The sequence below is a fragment of the Solanum lycopersicum genome, chromosome 9 (assembly GCF_036512215.1).
Source record: "Solanum lycopersicum chromosome 9, SLM_r2.1".
Taxonomy (NCBI): Eukaryota; Viridiplantae; Streptophyta; class Magnoliopsida; order Solanales; family Solanaceae; genus Solanum; species Solanum lycopersicum.
This window is the reverse complement of record NC_090808.1, coordinates 58,051,765-58,072,497: the sequence shown is the minus strand read 5'-3', so window position 1 is coordinate 58,072,497 and position 20,733 is coordinate 58,051,765. Positions and strand designations below refer to the sequence as shown.

General features: G+C 29.8%; 1 protein-coding gene and 1 non-coding gene across 2 annotated transcripts; one reads left to right on the top strand and one right to left on the bottom strand.

The window, feature by feature from the left end:
- The first annotated feature begins 8,896 nt into the window (after nucleotides 1-8,896).
- On the top strand, nucleotides 8,897-10,813 carry LOC101267265 (probable indole-3-pyruvate monooxygenase YUCCA5). Its single transcript, XM_004247070.5, has 3 exons — nucleotides 8,897-9,658; nucleotides 9,737-10,108; nucleotides 10,200-10,813. The coding sequence occupies exons 1-3, from the start codon at nucleotides 9,008-9,010 to the stop codon at nucleotides 10,422-10,424; spliced, it is 1,248 nt and encodes a 415-aa protein (XP_004247118.1). The 5' UTR covers nucleotides 8,897-9,007; the 3' UTR covers nucleotides 10,425-10,813.
- Nucleotides 10,814-13,217: 2,404 nt separating this feature from the next.
- Nucleotides 13,218-13,291, bottom strand: TRNAV-AAC (transfer RNA valine (anticodon AAC)). Its single transcript has one exon. It is a non-coding gene; the product is annotated as a tRNA-Val (tRNA).
- Between the last annotated feature and the right edge of the window lie 7,442 nt (nucleotides 13,292-20,733).

Genomic DNA, 20,733 nt, shown 5'->3' with positions numbered 1-20,733 from the left:
TTATTTCCAAATTATAAGTAAATGTTATTGAAACAATTTTTTCTTACTAACCAAACAACATAAAATAATTAAAGAAATCAACTTACTTTTTAAAAAACATCTCTAAGATTTTGTAAAAAAATATTTTCTTTCGTGTTAAATAGGAGTTATATGTAGGCATTATAACAACTTCAAAAAGGGGTAACGGAGAAATATATTGGTACATAGATGGATACACTTTGAGGAAAGACAAATTGGCAGATGATAGTGCTAATGATTGTTCCTATATACTCCATTTATCAAGAGAAAAATAATAATAAAAAAACAAAACAAAATATGGAAACAAATATTCCATGAATATAATTAAGAACAAATCAATAAATGAAGGATTTAGTGAGTCACAATAGATATCTAAACAAGAAAACGTTTCTATAATGAGGATTCTCTAAATCTTTCACCACTTTTATTTTTTTCTAATAGATTTGCTAAGATTTCTTCTCCTTTTTTTAATTTCATTCTTAAGATTAAACTTTAATTAATTTCTTACTAATAATTTTTTGTACTAAGGTTCTCAATTCTCATGGTGCCATGTGATCCACCTTTTTCAATGGAACCAATTACATGATTTTAGATGGAGAAAGTGAATCTTAATATTCCCTGCCTGCCCCTCTCACCTCACTAAACTCTACATTTTGTTTCAACTACTACTTAAATTACTTATAATAAGATAATTTGACTAATAATTTATCTTATTAATTTTGGTTTTTCTTATTATGAAAACAATAATTATTCTTAGTACGCATAACAGCCAAGTAGAATAAATACATGATTGTGTATTGAATTAATGGAGACTCCAAACAAAGTTTATTCAAATTTCAAAGCTATGTTAGACCAAAAGAAATTAAAAGGGCAATTTTGTATTTTCTCCTTTTTCCTCAATATCCTTCATTTTCTTCAATGATTGAAATTGCCTAACTTATATATAATACTCCATCTCTTTCGTATTTTACGTAATACATTTAGATATTACAATTCAAATAAGTTTATTCTGTTTTAATTTACGTAATATATTCAGATATTAAAATTCAAATAAGTATTTTTATTATAATTTTTTATATTTATTTTGAATTGTTAATTTTTGTGATTTATAGTTTTTTTATGTAGTCTATCAATATATAAATTTCAATATAAAAAAATTAGAGATTTCTTTCATAAAAATTTAAATTGTTTGACTCTCGAAAAATAAAAAGTGCCAGATAATAATTGACATTAGTATATATACTAGGTTGGTTGAATAATTCTGGAATTTCTGTTGGTGAAATGACGAATGAGTAGGGAAATATAAATAACAAATCATTTAACAACATTATGCATTAATTAATTTTGGGGTGGAGAGAGAATAAAGTAGTATTCATGTATTAAAATGAACCTAACTCCATAATTAATAGTATGCCTTTGAAGCACCATTTATAGGAGATAATACTTGGCTAGAAGTTGACCAAGAGGAAATTTTTAGACCAATGAAGAAGACCTTGATTTGTAGGGTTACCCAAATAATTAGTCATGATTATCACAATAATTAATTACTATTTATGTGGTGGGATGGAGATGGAACTCTACTACTTAAGAGGTGGCATGCCATCATATAGATAATTCAAGGATTAATAAATCTCTCCATCACTTATTAAATTCATTATGGATCCTTAATCACATATACTAATTATTTATTAGGGAGTAAAGTAACCTGTGTCAAACATTCCAATTAATTAATTAATTATGCTAAACAGTTTGTATTTTCTTGGTTTATATGGATTTTGTCTGAATATTACTTACATTCTACTGCCAATGCTTCTTCCTCCCTTCCACGAAAGTACCTTTTGGTGGCTTCACTCAAAATCTAATTTTCAGTTTAAAACACAAAGAAAATCTATACTTCTAGGGAAAAACTATAGTATAACTATAACCTTGCATAGTTGCAAATAATCAACCACCACCCTCAACTCAAAATTACATGTTAAATGGATGTAATTCAGTCGTATACAAATATAGGCTGGGGTCGAATTTCAAAGAGAATAAGAAAAATACTACAAATTAGATGAATAATAATAGATTGACAGTTTGATTTCTATTCTTAAAAGGAGAATAGTTTTTTTTTCTTTTAAAAAATAAAGACTAAAATTGCATAATTAACTTTGAGTTTTAGATATAGAATTATAGAAAAGGTAATGCTAAATAGCCAGAATTTGGCGAGATATTTAAAAACTTTATGATATATTTAAAATAAGTTACATTGTTTATGATTGTTAGTCCTAGGGATGGTCGAGAGAGTTAGGAGTAATAAATAATTTCTTCATCATACCTAAGATCACCAATTTAAAAGTATATTTTATTTTTTATACTTAATTGTATTATGCAACATAAATTGACAAAGGAGGAATAGTTACTACTCTAATATATTGGTGTTGAACTTTTTTTTGTTATTTTAAGGATAGTTTTAGTTAGGTGGAACCTTCAAAAGAACAATTAATGGGATATTATTTTTGTGCAAAATTAGCTAGGGAGGGAATGTATGTTGTACAAAAATCCAAATCACTTCTTTATAAAAAATGGTGGGCACTAGGTAGTACTTTTAACTAGACTAGAACTAGAAAATCAGTGGCACTGCTAAAAGCTAAGTGGATCTTAGCTAAGATATTTGGAACTTGTTTCTTAATTATTACTTTACCTTTTGTCCAACCAAGAATATCAGAGTTGGCACCTCAACTTCCAAGAAGTGTACTAATGTTCTATTCTTAAATTAAAGAGAACCACACAACAAATTACTTTCGATCTCAAATTATTTCTAAAATAATTTCGTTCTATCAAATTATTTGTAAAAGCAAAAGCTTAAGACAAATTATGCAATTAAATTTTTCAACATTTTACCCTTAGTAGTAGCTGTACAGAAAGATATCAAAGAAATATTCATTGAAAAAATACGATATTCTAAGACATAAATAGTCAAAATTTTATCTTAGTCAATAATTTTTTAAGAAATTATATAAAAAAAATACAATAAATAATTTGAGATAATAAAAATACTAAATATGTATGGGCGAATTATTATTATGATTTTTTCAATAATAATAATAATAATCTACCCTCTAACTTTATCTTAACGCGTGAGCAAACTCATCATAGGTTTCATCAAAAGTATACACTTTTGTGTGTGTGTGTTTGAATAATAAATTTACAAATTCTTTTGTTTTGCGGTGTTAATATTTTTTTATTAAATTAAAATTTATTTATTTGATATAAAATAGGAATAATTAGAGATATTTTTACCAACACGCGGTTACCTCGTAAAGCAGACCTACAAAAAGAAAGTTATGGGGTTAAACAAGTTGTATCTACGTCCAAAAGAATTAATTTTAACTTTACGTGTAATATTATGTTTTTTTTTTTTAAAAAAAAAACAATTATAATTGGAAATAATTTTTTGACCATAAAATTTGGTAAGAATCGTAAACATGCTTCACACTACGTTATTTTACCTTTTTTAATAGTTTATCTTTTTAAATTTAATATCTTTTAATTAAAAATAAAAAAAGGATCAATTTACTTTAAAATAAAAAGTATATTATAATTTTTTTAATTTTTTTATCAAATAACATTACCCTTTATAATTAAATTATATAGACCATATCCTAACATTTTTGTATTAATTAAATTATTAGTAATGATATAACAAGAACGTAATTAAATCAAATCGTGTGTATTATTACATGGTTAAGATGGTATATTTCATATATCTCAAAAATTGATCCTTGTTTGAGTTATATACTTCTAAAAACTCTTTGACTAATATTGACTGATCATTCAACAGGTAATTGACCATAGTCCTCTATACACTTGCAATCAAATTGTAATTATATTGTATATGCTTTCGATAAATTTGAACGAATACAATTCTAAAGCATATGCATGTAGTTAAATTTTCATATGAAACATTAATATGTAATTGACATACATAAAACTTAAGAAATATAATTACTTTTTAAATTTTTTCTTATTGAAAAAATGATATGAAAATAACAATCTTACTATAAGTAGTAATATTGGGGAGGGAAACTAATGGGGATAAACGAAACAACACATATCCCCATTATATGGTGCATGGTATTTCCTACTATATATTATATAATATATACTTTTTTTTGGGTGTATTATAATATTTTTATGAGTTGTGGCTTTTTTTGGGGTTCAGTCGCCGGCCCAAGTATGATGAAATGTTACTATGCTGATTCCAAAGCCATTTTCTTTCTTTCCCTTTTTTCAACTTATAGTATAAAGAAGTAATGCTTATTTAAAACCTTAGTATAAGAATACAAAATACAAATGCCAAACCCCAGCTCCCAATCCTAGCTATCATAAAAAGCAGTGATTAATTCATATATATACTAGTACCAAGGCCTAGTGCACATGCTTCCCTATTCTTTCCAATTAAACCATGCATTATTTTTATATATAATATGCATGGTGGCCTACAACTATATATCATTTCTATACTCTCTCTATATATGTATATTATAGCTCCCTTCATAATAATAAATTATATCATATTCACTTATAAGTTCAAAATAATTTGAATTCGCCTCGATTTATCAAGAGGAAATAAAAATTCATTGGCGAATGAGCAACACATAACGGACTATGGTTCAGCAAGACTTAATAGTTTGAGAAAATCACGTATTTATCTTAAAAATTATTATTATTATTATAAATTATTTAGTACTACTAATTTAGAACCTAATATCTTAAAATGATTGAAATCGTAAATCATAAGGCTTAAACTCTGTCTCGATACGTTGCGATAAGGGAAAAGATCTTATCCATTTGTTGTTGGGTTTTATTTGCCCTGATTTCTTACCATAAATAGGTTTTTCTTTTAGGAAAAGGTTTTGGATTGACTAATCCTTTTTAGGAAAAGGTTTTGGATTGACTAATCCTTTTTTGGTAGGAAAAGGTTTAGAACTCTATAAATAGAGGAATGTTCCTTCTAACTTAATTAGCATTCACAATGTAGTCTTAACAGCTTTGAGAGTTTTGGTTAGGGGGAGAATTTATGGGTCACAAGGTTGATACGTCATCGCTTGTGTGAACCTCCCATGTATTCCGAGTGAATTGGTTGAGGTTGTTTTCCTCTGTATTTTGTACTCTCATATTTATAGTGGATTGCTCATCTCCTTTGTGGACGTAGGTCAATTGACCGAACCACGTTAAATCTTTGTGTCTTTTGGTATATTTCTCGTTGTCTTCTTACTCGTAGTCTTTCGAAGTTTGCTTTGCTAGCTTCCGCATTTACACCTACTTATTTCCGATCCTAACATTTGTTCCATCACAATTCACATTCTTTAGTGGTATGTATACTTTAAGGTTTAAGTCATATATATACACACCAAAAAAAAGGATAAACTCATGTGATCATATATAAGAAATTTACTATTATATTTTCATACATGATCAAGCTTGTGATTAAGTGTTACGTACCTATTGTGGTAGGCTAATTTCAGCTTGTTAGCAAAAATTCAAAATTGATGAAACCCCTATAAAGTATACAAGTGAATTGAGTGCCTCAACATGTAATCAATCTTGTTGGCAAAATTAGTAATGTACGTACTTGAAAAATATTTTTATGACTTTAATTAATTCATTACTAGTGGTGATGAGCAATATCATAATTACCAACTATAAACCCTACGTACTTTCTTTTGAGTTATTAGCATGGAATGATGACGCGTGTTAACACTAAAACCAAGATTAAGGCTGCTTAATGGTGTTGTGGATCAATATTAACCTTACACATGAAAAGTAATTAAGCATGCGATCCATCCAGCTTAATTATAATATAAATTTAACAGTACATGCAGTGAATATAGGTTAATTAGACTGTAAATATTTTTAAATTTAATCACCATGTGATTGGCATTATTACAAAGTGTTTTGAACTTAAAAACAGAAATAGGATTGAGGCTCTCTCCGTTGTATTGATATCGAACACACCTTTTTATGTTGTTTTTTACTTTCATTAATCTCAAACACTTTACTTCTTAATGAAATGTTTCTTATTAACTGTGTTCGGTCGTTCGTTCATTTTTACTGGTCCATTATATTTATTTTTCACTTTTAATATATAAAGAAAAAGTCATTCAATTTCATATAATGGTATAATACATAAACATGATTCTTAACCCGACTTCAACTGACAATTATGATATTTAACTTTGAGTGTGTACAAGTAGACAATTAAACTTGTATAAAATTGAACAAATAGACACATTCATCCTACATAGCACCCTACACGACAATTGTGTAACCTACATGGCATCATCCATGTATTATGTCACGTAGAATATGTGTATCTACTTGTTTAATTTTGTACAAATTTAAATGTTTAATTGTGCATGCATTTCCAAAGTTTAAGGACATAGTTGTCAATTGAAACCAAATTAAGAATCATGTTTATATATTGTTTTTTATAATCCGTGTAACATTAATTACTTATTATCAAATTATTTACCTAAGACTAGATGTATGTCAATTAATATAAATATTACGATAAAATACTCAATTTGATCATTATTTTTAATATCCAAAGTGATTAAATACAAGTAAACTAATGAAATAGTAATTTGTAGCTAAAATAAACATAACTTTGTCAAATAATAAGCTAAATGCTCTTCTATTTTTAATTTTTAATTAGAAATTTCAAATTTGAGTCCCCTTTGTCGGAGAGCGCTTTATCCCACCAATGTGAGTGACTCTCCAGCAAATTTAAATTTAATATCAAATATCGAATGAGAAATAAAAAGCGACCTCATTTCGTATCTAAGACTTTTATAGTACATATTTATTTCATATAATTTTCTGGAAGAATATATTTCTCATTATTAGTGATAATGCTATTATGTAATATAATGGTGTCAGCTCACGTACCTTCTTTTGCTCCCTTTGTTCATTTCCTTTTTGTCTATAACATTGGACGAATAAAGTTTTATTGATACACTTTATGAAATCAAATTTTCTTAAAACTATATACTACATGTGACACATTTTTTATTACAACTATAAATTAAAACTTAAAATTCAATTTTATCCTCTCTTTCTCATGGTACTTACTAATAAACAATATTTACTTCTAATCGACTATTCTACGTTGTATTTCATAGGGAAAAAAAGAAAAGAAAACATCATATGTATAAAGTAGGATATTTTTAATTTTTTGTGTTTGTTTTAGGGAAGTATTAGGCTGGCAGAGAATGGGGCAATTTGTGTGAGGAAACAGCCTTACAAGTTATAAGTCGTAAGTCATTTGCCCAGGCCCCCTTTTCTCTATTTCTTTTTCTGAATCTTTATTATAGTACTTTGTGTGGGGTGGGGTGGGGTGGGGGGTAGGGGACTCTCTTTTTTTGGTCCCTAACTGAGGTGATGTGTTATCCCCCACTAGCCATATCATATCCATGTGGTCATCCTACTCACCCTCTTCTCTCTACCAGCTAAGCTTTGTTCACCCTCGTTATACCTCATTCGTTTGAATTTGTTTGATTGATATTAACTTGACAATATATCGTAATTGTGAGATTCTAATATTGTATTATGTAAACAAATTAAAATTAAAAAGTTTATTATAATAACTAAAAACAAATAAAATAAATAAATTGAAACGGAACGATTAGTGGGGCTTCTATTGGGACCCTCAGAATCAACACCTCATTATTATTCTCTATAATTCTCTTAAATAATAATGGTGCTAGTAACACTTTAATTAAAATAGTGGAAGAATTGGTATATGAATTCGTATAAAAAGTGAATTAATTATTGGTTTTTTTCTAAAAATGAATACCCCAATTTCATATGAGTTTGTTTAATTTAATATCGAATTTATAAGAAAGATTGATTTTTAAAATTTGTTGTCTAAAATAAGTTATAGATATTTGCGTTACTATAAACTATTTCAGATAAAATAAATATTTTAAAGTTAATTTGTTATTTAAATATGAAAATACATTATTTTTTTTAAAATCGACTAAAAAATATATGATATAAATTAGAAAAAAATTAATTAAGAAATTTTTAAGGCTAAATATGCTTATAAAATATCTAAAAATGAGTTTTTAAATAAAACCGAAGAGAAAAAGAAAGGAAATATGTGAAAAAAGGAAGACAAGATCAATGCTACCCCATCCTTTTACTTTCAATTGTTATGGTTATCAAATTATAAGTATTTTGATAAATGTTTTATGATATATTTTTAATTATATTGATGCGCAAAAAGTTTGTAGTTTATTATATTTATCGTATAGTTTTTAAGTATTTAATTTTTTTTTTAATTTAAAATATCAAATTAATATAATCTAATTTAACTTTAAAAATTAGTTAAATTAACTTTTTAAAAATGCAAATAACAATTAAAAGTAGTGAGAGAGAAATATCTAACTAACTATATATATTCCCATTAACAAGAAGCTTTTTCCATTACTAATTATTCTCAAAGTTGGATCCATCGAATTCATACTATCAAATTATGGAAGAAGTAACTGTCATATTAATCATAATAGGAATATTAATTATTGAACTATATTAAAATACAACAACATCTTCGATTGTTAGAAATTTTTATCAAAATGTTAGTAAAACGTAAACTTAGAAATTAGGAAATTAAACATGCCATGGTCGGTCCAACAATCATTACTTAGCTTATACACTTGTAATTACATACTAAAATCGAAGTGTATTATTTTAATAATTGAATGACTTTTATCTTATGATTTGAGAATTGACCCCTCTAAAAGCATTAACTTCCCACCACCAATCACATGCAACCTTACTTATTGTCATTGCCCAAACACTTGTATATAAACACCTCTCCCCTCTCATTTCTCTTCAAACTATTCTCTCATTACAACAAACAAAAAGAAATAAGAAAGAAATTCTACTACTACTATTACTACAACAAGTTTAAGTTTGATTAGTGAAAAAAATAAGAAAAATGTTTAGTTTTTCAGATAACGATATGTTTTCGAGGCGATGTGTTTGGGTAAATGGCCCTGTTATTGTTGGTGCTGGTCCATCAGGATTAGCTGTTGGAGCTTGTTTGAAAGAAGAAGGTGTACCTTGTGTTATATTGGAACGATCTGATTGCATTGCTTCGTTATGGCAAAAAAGAACTTACGATCGATTAAAGCTTCATCTTCCTAAGCAATTTTGTCAATTGCCTAAATTTCCATTCCCAGAACATTACCCTGAGTATCCTTCTAAGAGACAATTCATCGAATACCTTGAATCATATGCCAAACAATTTGATTTAACTCCACAATTTAATGAATGTGTTCAATCTGCTAAATACGATGAGTTTTGCCGATTATGGAGGGTCAAGACTGTTTCAGCTGATGGAGCTGAGGTTGAGTATATTTGTCAATGGCTTGTCGTTGCTACTGGGGAGAATGCCGAGAGAGTGGTGCCTGAAATTGATGGATTGAAGGAGTTTGGTGGGGAAGTGGTTCATGCTTGTGATTATAAGTCTGGTGAGAAATTCAGGGGAAAGAAAGTGGTGGTCGTTGGTTGTGGAAATTCAGGGATGGAAGTATCGCTTGATCTTTGTAACCATGATGCTCAACCATCAATGGTGTGTCGTAGTGCGGTAAGTTATTAATAATGTGTATATTCACCCTCCACACATAAAACAATTTATCTCTAATAATGTTTTTGTGATATACAGGTTCATGTTTTGCCAAGAGAGATATTTGGAAAATCAACATTCGAGCTAGCTATGTTGTTGATGACATGGCTACCACTTTGGCTAGTTGACAAGATTTTACTCATTTTGACATGGTTTATTCTTGGTGACATTGAGAAATATGGACTAAAAAGGCCATCCATTGGACCATTACAACTCAAAAACAGTCAAGGGAAAACCCCTGTTCTTGACATTGGTGCTTTGGAGAAAATTAGAGCTGGGAAAGTTAAAGTTATTCCTGGAATCAAAAAGTTTTCATGTGGCACCGTGGAACTTGTCACTGGTGAAAAACTTGAAGTCGATTCAGTCGTTCTTGCTACTGGCTACTGCAGCAATGTTCCATATTGGCTACAGGTGAGAAAATGTTCTATTCCAAAGTTTCTAAGGAGAAATATAACTCTTGAAAAGTTGACTAATGACATTTTTCGCTCTATGTGTAAAACAGGAAACTGAATTTTTTTCAAAGAATGGTTACCCAAAAGCACAATTTCCTAATAACTGGAAGGGAAAATCTGGCTTATATGCAGTTGGATTTACAAAGAGAGGGCTAGCTGGTGCTTCTGCTGATGCCATTAGAATTGCTAAAGATATTGGCAAAGTACACAAAGAAGATCTCAAGCAAAAGAAGCAAAAAGTTCCAACACACAGACGTTGCATCTCAACCTTTTAATGAAAATTCAACCTATGGTGCTCGGACTTAGATTAAATATGAATCGAGTGCGGCATCAAAAGTCATAAAAGAAAAGAAGAAAAAAAAAATACCCTTCTCTTTTTTAACTCAGGGGGTAATATTTATTAAAAGAAAGAGATGTAAAATAATTGTGTAAAAAATAAAAACATATAACAAAAAAAGCAGAAGATGATAACCATAGGTTTGAGCCCTCTCCAAAAAGGCCCAAGTTTTGCTACAGTTTGGGCATTTTGTATTCAAGGATGTAGAGGCTATTTAGTTACCTCTTTTTCTTTTATTTGGTATTGACATTTCATATATACACACTTGTACAATCACTACTGATCAATTCATTTCAATGACAATATTCCTTTATGAGTTTAACTCAATCATATACTGCAAGTCGATATTGTTATATGTGTGATGTTTTTATCTAACGATACGATTGGGAGATAAAAACGATTAAGATTGCCAAGATCGAAAGAAAAGAAAATCTATAATTGCCAATATATTTGAGAAAATGACACTTTAATTTGTCCTTTTTGTGCATACTTAGCTTAAAGGGAGTTTATTAAAGTATGTTGTAGTAGTTTTACAAAAGGAATTATATTGTACTACTTCTCAAGAAGTCTCATTCAGTAGAGTTAATGTTTTCTCAGTTTTGATAGCAACCACTCATTTTTTAGGTACACACAAGTACTTGGATGATATGCCTAGTTACATTTAGTTAAAAAGTTTTTGGTTTAAATTACTCTCATCAAATTGTTCAATTTTATCATTCATTGCACTACTTTTGGTCTATTTATGTCTATATTTGTAGTAAAAATAAGTGAGTAGCATTTTGTTTTTGTCCTTGCAATTGAGATGTGGACTCCAATCATCCATATCCTTCCAAAACGAAAGGTGAAAATTTATGTATGAGATATGAAGAAATAAACATGAGAATAAGTTGAGGTGGTATAATTTGCATCTACTATATATATATGATAATAATTTTAATCATATATAAACAGTACAATTTTCTATTAAAGGAGGTTCGGATAAACCCTTTGGATCTTATCTAACTCCAACCTAAATTTATATATCCACCGAGTTTCACTATGGTTAAAACTATCCTGATCAAGTTAAACGTTATCTGTGGCCAAGGGCAAAAATAGGGCCTCCCCCCACCCCCCAAATGTAGGAGTAGAATCGAGCTAGGGTAAAATTGGTCAAATTATTGCATGGGGAAATTACCCTTTCAACAAAATTTTAGTGTCTGATGAGTAGTGACCCCATAATATACTCTCTTTCTCTATATTTAATTGTTTACTTTGAAATAATGGACAAGTAAGCGTAAGCATCAAAATTAATAATGTAAAACTTTTATTCAATATAATACAACTTAAATCCTATTTAATATAACATGACTTTGCGGAAAAAAAATCAAATGAATCTCATAATTAGTTCCCTTATAAACCTCAATTTTTTCTTTAGGAGTCATGTGCAATCACTAATTCCATTTCTTTGTGATCATCTTGTAATGGTAAGTGGTTCCTTGAATTGATGACATATCAACCTTGTTAAGATATGAAGAACTAATTGTATTTGTATTAATTTGTAGGTAAGAAAAGGAATAGTCCAAGTGTGATTGTTAACCAACTTGCCAATGATTAATAGCATTTAAGCAAAAGATTAATAGGCCTTCTACATGGAACTAAAGATTTGACATATTTCATACATCTCACTCATATCATAATTATTATTATTCCCTTACTAATTTTTATTCCAAATGCACATTGCTTTCGTTCTCTTAATAATGATGGATCATATATATCATTATAAACTATAGTTTGACTTAACTTTTATATTCATAAAACTAGCTAGCTAGCTACCATCAACTCTTTGTTTCTAGCACATGGACTACTGACTACCCCTTTGGTTAAAATTTAGCATTTCTATCTTCTTCTCTATTAACTATATGAATTATTAATTACTTTATATATTTTAAATGAATTTAACATATTTATTTTTTGAGAGTCAAATAATTTAAGTTTGATAAAAAATTTATGGATGAAATTTTTAATTTTTATTAATTGAAATTTAAATATTTGCAAACTACATAAAAAGTACTATAAGTCATAGAGGTGTGCACACTATAACAAAAATGACTTTTAGCGGCATTAAATATTGACATTAATAAAGTGTGTTAAAGCCTTTACCGGCATTACTTAAGTGTCATTAGAACCAATGTCGCTAAAGGTTTCAGGGACATATACAAAGAGTAACAATTGCCGCTAAAAATACATATTTTCTTAATTGCCATTAATGATCATTTTTGTTGTAGTGACATTTAGTTTGGTTTTGTACTATTCAGCTGGGGTTTTTCGGATTTGATTTTGAAGAAGTATAACCTAATCTGAGCCAAATAAATTTGTTTTTTTTTCTCTTTTTGGTTTGGATTTTTCGGGTTCAGTTTTGTCAATAATAAAAAACATAATCAAAGTTATATTTGCAATTTGAAATATATATGATTCAATTTTTTTGATTTTTTTCCCAAACCAAACCAAAAAACTAAACAACTTAAATTATTAACCCAAAACCAAACCAAAAAGTCAATCCAAATTATCATTCTGTTTAATTTGATTTTTGATTTAATCCTAATAATGCACACTCTCTAATAAGTCATGATAATTGACAATCTAAATTATATAATTGACAATTTAAATTATTTAAAAGATATGTAAAATATTTAAGATCAGATTAACTAGTTCCCCAAACATTTTTTCGAAAAAATGAAAATTCATATCCTAATGGCGTCGCCCGGACTCGAACCGGAGACCTTCAGTGTGTTAGACTGACGTGATAACCAACTACACCACGACACCAACTTCCCAATAAACTCGAAATTACATATTAAACAACATGAACTATACGTTTGGATAACATTTTCCCCCTCATATTTTGTTGGTCAAAACTCTCTAGGAATATAAGGACAAATTTTCTCCAAAGTTATAGTTCGCTCGATTAGTGAAGTCTGAAAATAATAAAATATATATAAATTTTAATTCTATATTGTAAATTCGATAGCGCCTTGCTCAAGTAAATTATAACAAAATTTCCTATATGTGAAAAAGAAATACACTAGTAAATAAGTCGGTTGACATATAGAAAATAATGGAGAAAAATCATGTAGCAACAACAAATAATAACGATAATTAAAACAAATGAAACATCATATAATAAATAATAAAATCAAAGAAAAAGATAATAAGAGTAAAAATAGTAACAAGGAAAATCTGATCACAATGCTTGACTACCTAATAAGTTTCTGTCCTACTTCTTGATCTCCTTATCCTCTTACGTAGGATTATAATCACGATTTGGGGTGTACATGATTGGGTTGGTTCGGGTTTTTCAAATATCAAATCAAATCCTTTATGTCCGAATTTTTGAAGTTATAAACCAAACCAACCAATAAAATTTGAGTTTTTCAACTTCGGGTTTTTTCGGGTTTCCTTGGATTTTTCAGATTTTTTCGATAAAGTATTCATACAAACATATAATTTACTTGTACTTCAAATATTTCTTTAGTCCTACCAAAATGTAACTATCTAAGTTATTTCTCAAGAAAATAACAAAAAATATGATATGATTAATGAGACTAAAATATCCAACGAAAAAATAATAATAAAATCGCGTAAAACAAATATTGCAAATTAATAAGTCATTATGAAATTGATCATAATTTAAAGTATTAATTTATGCTGAAATAAGTTTAGTAAGTATTAGTTACATAACTAGATATTAAAAGAAAGTAAATTAGATCATGTATTTTAATTGTCTAAATCTATGTAAAACTAAAAAACAAATATTCAATATTATTGTCATTCTTAGTGTTGAATTGATTTTCTTTTTGCATTAGTGTTGATATAATTTTTATTTAAACTTTATTATAATTACCAATATATATGGACTATAATCTTAATTAGATCATTAAGAATTCTAACTTCCAAACATGAAACAAATATATCATAGATAAAAACTATGAAAAGTATTAGAGATATTTAAAAATTATATCAAAGAAAGTATTTTTACGTGTAAAATAAAAAATTAAAATTATATATATAATGTCGGGTTGATTTGATCTAGGGTTGTTTTTTTAGTTGAAACCAACCCAAATATAGTCGGATTTTTTTTCCAACACTAAACCAAGTCAAACCAAATCACTGATCGATTTCTTTTTTAGTTTAACTCGATTTATAATTTGATTCGATTTTCAATTTGATTTTGTACACCCCTAATTATAACAAACTACAAATATATCATATTAATTGTAATCACCTTTTAACACCAAACATAAAGATAACAAAAAATGTGGAGTTGTCGTAGCCTCCCCTAAGCCGCCGAGAAATTCCTACCACATTTTAATAGCAACGTTTCATTTTGTTTTGACATATATTAATGCATAGAAGTTGCCTTGTCTCTATTTCACCAACACAAACTTAGTAAAATCCAATAAATCATTTAGTCAAATACAATCTAATGTAGAAAAAAAAAAAAGCAATCTAACATTTAGCCAATAAATACAAGGAAATAATAATACCCCCTTTGTGGAAATGCTACTTTGGAAAATGCTATTTTTAGATAAATTAAATATATTGCTTGAGAAACAGTATATTTTTCTATGGATCGGACCTTTTCACTCGAGAACTCAAAGGGAAAATTCTCATTTTATGTTACGCCCTTTTCTTTTTAATTCATCTAAAAAATATTGTCACCTTATTATAAATTAAAACCATTTAATTCTAGAATTTCTATGATTTACAATCACACAAAAATTTAAAAATTATTTTAAATAACAAATTTAAAAAAAGAAAGAAAATTTCTTAAACGCAATAGCATATCAAACAGTATCACGTAAAGTACATAAACTATAGAGGAGTTCATAAACACTGTTTTTATTTTTTTGTTGTAAAAGAAAAGGAGAAAAGATAGTGAGAACAAGTCACATGGTTTAATTGAATATTAATGCGGGTTCGGGTTTTGATGGCCCATATATGTTTAGTAATAGCACGTTCTATAAACAGAGACCCCAAAATCTCACTGCAAATTACTTTACAGCTAGAAATGTACGTTCATATATATTTGGTATATTGTTTCATCACTTATATGTATATTTATCTATCACATTGTTTTCTTCTTCTTGTTTCTTCAATTTCAGACATCCCTTCCCATATTACCACATGGTAGGACACTTCTCACTTTCTCCTTATCCTCCACTCGTACACCAATTTAAGTTATATATATTGATTACAATATAATAATATTTCATCTCAAGGAAAAAATATGTATATATATATTTATTATTAGTGTGACATTTTAATATTAATAAAAGTATATTACATGTCACATTATATATCATGTTATGTCTATTGAAGGATGTTATATTTGTGCCTCTTTACTTTCATCAATTGTGGAAAAAAGTGGTCATTAGTTTTTGTAACTTATGTAACCATCAACTCTTCACTTCATCCATTATTCTATATTTATATCTTGTAACTTATGTAACATTTGAGCCATTCATTTAACAAATTTACTACCTACTATCTTCCTATTCATTGCAATGAAGAATGCATCAACTATAAATAGTGTGGTGTTTGTTATTTGTAGTTTTGATGATATGACAAACTCAAGGACCTTGTAAAGGTACCAGGTTTTCAACATGAGTTTTGATGATGTAACAAACTCAGGGACTTTGTAAAGGTACCAGGTTCTCAACATGAGTTTTGATGATGTAATAAACTCAGGGACCTTGTAAAGATACCAGGTTTTTAACTTGAATAGTCTGTTGTCTGCCAGCTGGAGAAGGTACAGAAAGTGGGTGCACATTTCCCAACGGCGTCAGAAAAGTCAGACCTCTCCAACCAATAACAAGAGTTTAAGGAAAGGGACTTGTCCATACAAAAGTCACTTTCCTAAACATCATTCCTTAGTTTTTGCAACTTGACAAAGTACTTTCAAGAACACTTGCAAAGGCTATAGAAAATCAAAAGTGAAGAATTATTCAAACAACAACTGAAAACCCAGGACCATATCGTGTAGTTGTTGAATAATATATTCTTGTGGTCTTACATTGTAAACTATTCCTAAATCTATAAAGGAATCAATGTGGTGGTGTCGAAATTCTAAATTGTCTAGAAGGGATAGCTTAGTGGGTAGAATAACTTCTACTTAGGCTTATCAAGCAATAGAGTTATTGCTTGAACGTGAGAGTAAAAACTTTTTCTCACATTTGTGTAACTGGTTTTACTTTTGCCTGCAAAGATTAGTGAAACAGTTGTGAAAATCTTGTGAGACAGCTAGTGGTTTTACTCCCTTAAGCAAGGATGTTTCCACGTAAAATTGTTGTGTTGTTACACTGCATTTACTTTCTGTTCATACTTGTTTGTGTGTCAAGGGACCTGGTCCATTAACTGATAAGTGGAAGCATATATTCTAACAAGTGGTATCAGAGCAGACACTTTCTATCTGGTTCACACCAAGAAAGTGATATCTGTTCTAGTATGGCTGCTCCACTTAATCTAGAAGAAGGTCAATCTTCAACTAGACCTCCTCGTTTCAATGGACACTTCTACAGTTCGTGGAAAGTAGAATGCATGATTTTCTCATGGCTGAAAACACTGAGCTATGAGACATTGTCTTAGATGGACCATTTTTTCCAATGATTGAAGAAAAGGATGGAGAAAAAACTAGGCTTGTTCCAAAGCCTAGACAAAAATATGATGAAACTGATAGGAAGAAGATCGAAAAAGGTTACAAGGCAAAGACTCTTCTTGTCAGTGGGATAGGGCCAGATGAGTTCAATCGTGTCTCAGCCTGTGAGTCTGCAAAAGAAATCTGGACTGCTTAAAAACAGCTCATGAGGGAACTGAACAAGTAAAAAAATCAAAGATTGATATGTTCACTTCTTTGTATGAAAATTTCAAGATGAAAGAAGGAGAAACCATTCATGAGATGTTCACTAAATTGTCCTCCATTACCAACGAGTTGAGAAGCCTTGGAGAACCTATCAGCATGAGCAAGCAAGTCAGGAAAGTGCTTCAAGTCCTTCTAAAGTCTTGGGAAAGCAAGGTTGATGCCATTACGGAAGCAAAAGATATGAAAGTGCTGACAATGGATGCTCTCATTGGAAATCTGAAGACTCATTAGATGAATCGAAATCATGATCTGTCAAAGAAGGAAGTCAAAAAGGATAAGTCCTTGATGCTGAAATACAAATTTGAGGAGGACTCCAGTGATGATGATATGACTTATCTCATCAATATATTTCAAAAGATTGAGAGAAAGAACAAAGGTTTTAAAAGGGGAGCAAATAATCCTCGAACTGCCACTCAAAATGATTCATGTTACAAGTGTGAAAAAGCTGGACACTTTATAAGAGAGTGTCCTTTACTCAAGACTGAAAATAAAGAATATCGAAAACCAAGAGGTGATAAAGAGAAGAGAAGGGACCTAGTACTCAATAAAAATGATCGTAAAGTTGCTGCTGACTATGTGGTCAAAAAGGCTCTTGCTGCATGGGGAGACTCTTCAAGTGACTCAGAAGATCCTGATGAACCAAATGATGTGTCAATGGTGGTGGTTCATGAAGAGGAAACCATATTCAATGAAATGTTTGCTTTCATGGCCCATTTAGAAAATGAAGAACCAGAGGACAAGGTAACTCTTCTTTATATGAAACATGATCTGAATAATTATTCTCTTAAAAAATTGAGAACATTAGCAAATGGTATGATTGATTCAGTAATTGAGTTAACCTCTGAAAGAGACATTATGAATGTTGAGCTTGACAGTTTAACTGAAAACAAAGTTAAATTGGAAGAGAAAATGTTGAAAATGGAAGATAAAATGGCTTCTCTAGAATCTGACAATACTGAACTTAAAAAACAGTTGTCTCAGATAAATAAAGAAGCTGAAAAGCTAAATGGATTTACAAGTTGAAACTGAAGAAAAACTGAAAACTATTGAGAAAAATCTTGGGTTGGCCTTGGAGAAGAGCAACAACTTAGAAAAGGATATTGTCAAACTTAAGGAAGAACTTGAAAAATCTCTTAAGTAAACAAAATCTTCTTAGTTGCTGTCAAGTATAACAAATCAGAGCAATTTCAATAAGAAGGGTCTAGGAAGTTTGAATATTACTCCTACCTTTAATCATCACAGCAAATATGTTTTTGTGTCTGTCAATCTGCTTTGTCTTCACTGTGGTAAAAATGGGCATTTAAAGGAAGAATGTACTTGCTGGAGAAAGTCTTATGAAAAACTCTTTAATTATACAGAGAAGCAAAGAGTATCAAAAGAGAGACCTGGTCCCCCAAAACAATTTTCAACTAAAAGATTTTCAAAGAAAATATCTGTTTCTGCTCCAAAGTCTTTTGTCAAAAAGACTCAAAAACTACCCCATTGGACTAGAAACAATCTAATCACTCCTTTGTCTGCCTTCTGGGAACTCAAATTGAAATGGGTTCCCAAGCCTAACAAGTGATTCTCGTTGCAGGTGAGTGAGAGGAGCAACTGTTAACGTTGGTATATGGACAGCGGATGCTCTAAACATATGACTGGTGACATCAAAAATTTTTTCTCATTCAAGACACTTCAAGGAGGAGGTGTCTCTTTTGTGATGGAAAAAAGGGGTACATTTTGGGAGTTGGTAAAGTGGGAAAATCTCTTAAAGAATCAATTGATAATGTGTATCATGTTGGTGGTTTGAAGTACAGTCTTTTGAGTGTATCTCAAATTTGTGACAAGGAAAATAAAGTCAAGTTTACTTCTGAGAAGTGCACTGTGGTTTATCTAACCACAAAGAAAGTGATTCTTACTGCCTTTAGAAGTAAAAACATGTATGTGGCTAACTTCGAAATGTCTCATGGAGATGATCTGACATGTCTTAGTGCTCAAAATGAAAATGCTGATCTTTGGCATCGAATACTAGGGCATGTGAGCTCATCTTTATTGAATAAACTGATTTCTAAGGACCTGGTCCTAGGTTTGCCAAAGTTAAAGTTTTGTGAAAACAAAATATGTGAAGCGTGTGTCAAAGGAAAACAAATAAGATCATCTTTCAAGTAAAAAAAGCAAGTAACGTCATCAAGAGTACTGGAGCTGTTACACATGGACTTATGTGGACCTTTGAAGGTTCAAAGCAGAAATAGTAAGAAATACATTCTGGTGATAGTTGATGATTACTCAAGGTACACATGGACAAGATTCCTAATATCAAAAGCAGAAACACCTGAAGAACTGGTGGTGTTTTTCAAAATGATTCAAACAAAATTGAATCAAGTGATTGTTGGAATTAGATCTGATCACGGAACTGAGTTTGAAAACTCAAAACTTGATCAATTTTTCATAGAGAATGGTATTAGTCATAATTTTTCTGCTCCATGAACTCCTCAACAAAATGGAGTAGTGGAAAGAAAAAACAGAACCTTGGTGAACATTGCCAGGACCATGATTATTGAATCAACCCTATGAGTTGCTCAATAACAAAAAATCTATGTTGAGTTATCTCAGGGCTTTTGGTTGCAAATATTTTGTGTTGAACAATGAAAAAGATGATTTAGAAAAATTTGATCCTAGAAGTGATGAAGGAGTGTTTGTTGGATACTCTTCATCAAGTAAAAGCATACAAAATTTTCAACAAAAGAGCTCAATGTATTGAAGAAAGCATTCATGTTGTGTTTGATGAAGATGAAAATTTAAAAAGCGATGCATCAAATGATGAAGATGAGTAGCTGTTCAATTCACAGAAAATTGAAGGAAGTGAAGCTGGTGCAAATGATCAGCTGAGGAATGAAAATGATAATAATAATCATAGTCTATCTGAAAAGACTGATGAAGTTGAAAAGTGTGATGAGGAACCTGGTACTACACTAAATGATGGTCCATTATTCTATATTTATATCTTGTAACTTATGTAACATTTGAGCCATTCATTTAACAAATTTACTACCTACTATCTTCCTATTCATTGCAATGAAGAATTCATCAACTATAAATAGTGTGGTGTTTGTTATTTATAGTTTTGATGATATGACAAACTCAGGGACCTTGTAAAGGTACCAGGTTCTCAACATGAGTTTTGATGATGTAAAAAACTCAAGTACCTTGTAAAGGTACTAGGTTCTCAACATGAGTTTTGATGATGTAACAAACTCAGGGACCTTGTAAAGTACCAGGTTCTTAACTTGAATAGCCTGTTGACTGCCAGCTGGAGAAGGAACAGAAAGTGGGTGCACATTTCCCAACGGCGTCAGAAAAGTCAGACCTC

Bases quoted from the DNA above. Each gene is read 5' to 3' on its own strand.
- LOC101267265 (XM_004247070.5), top strand. From the start codon at position 9,008: ATGTTTAGTTTTTCAGATAACGATATGTTTTCGAGGCGATGTGTTTGG. The intron at 9,659-9,736 runs GTAAGTTATTAA...TGTGATATACAG, and splicing joins CAATGGTGTGTCGTAGTGCG to GTTCATGTTTTGCCAAGAGA. The intron at 10,109-10,199 runs GTGAGAAAATGT...TGTGTAAAACAG, and splicing joins ATGTTCCATATTGGCTACAG to GAAACTGAATTTTTTTCAAA.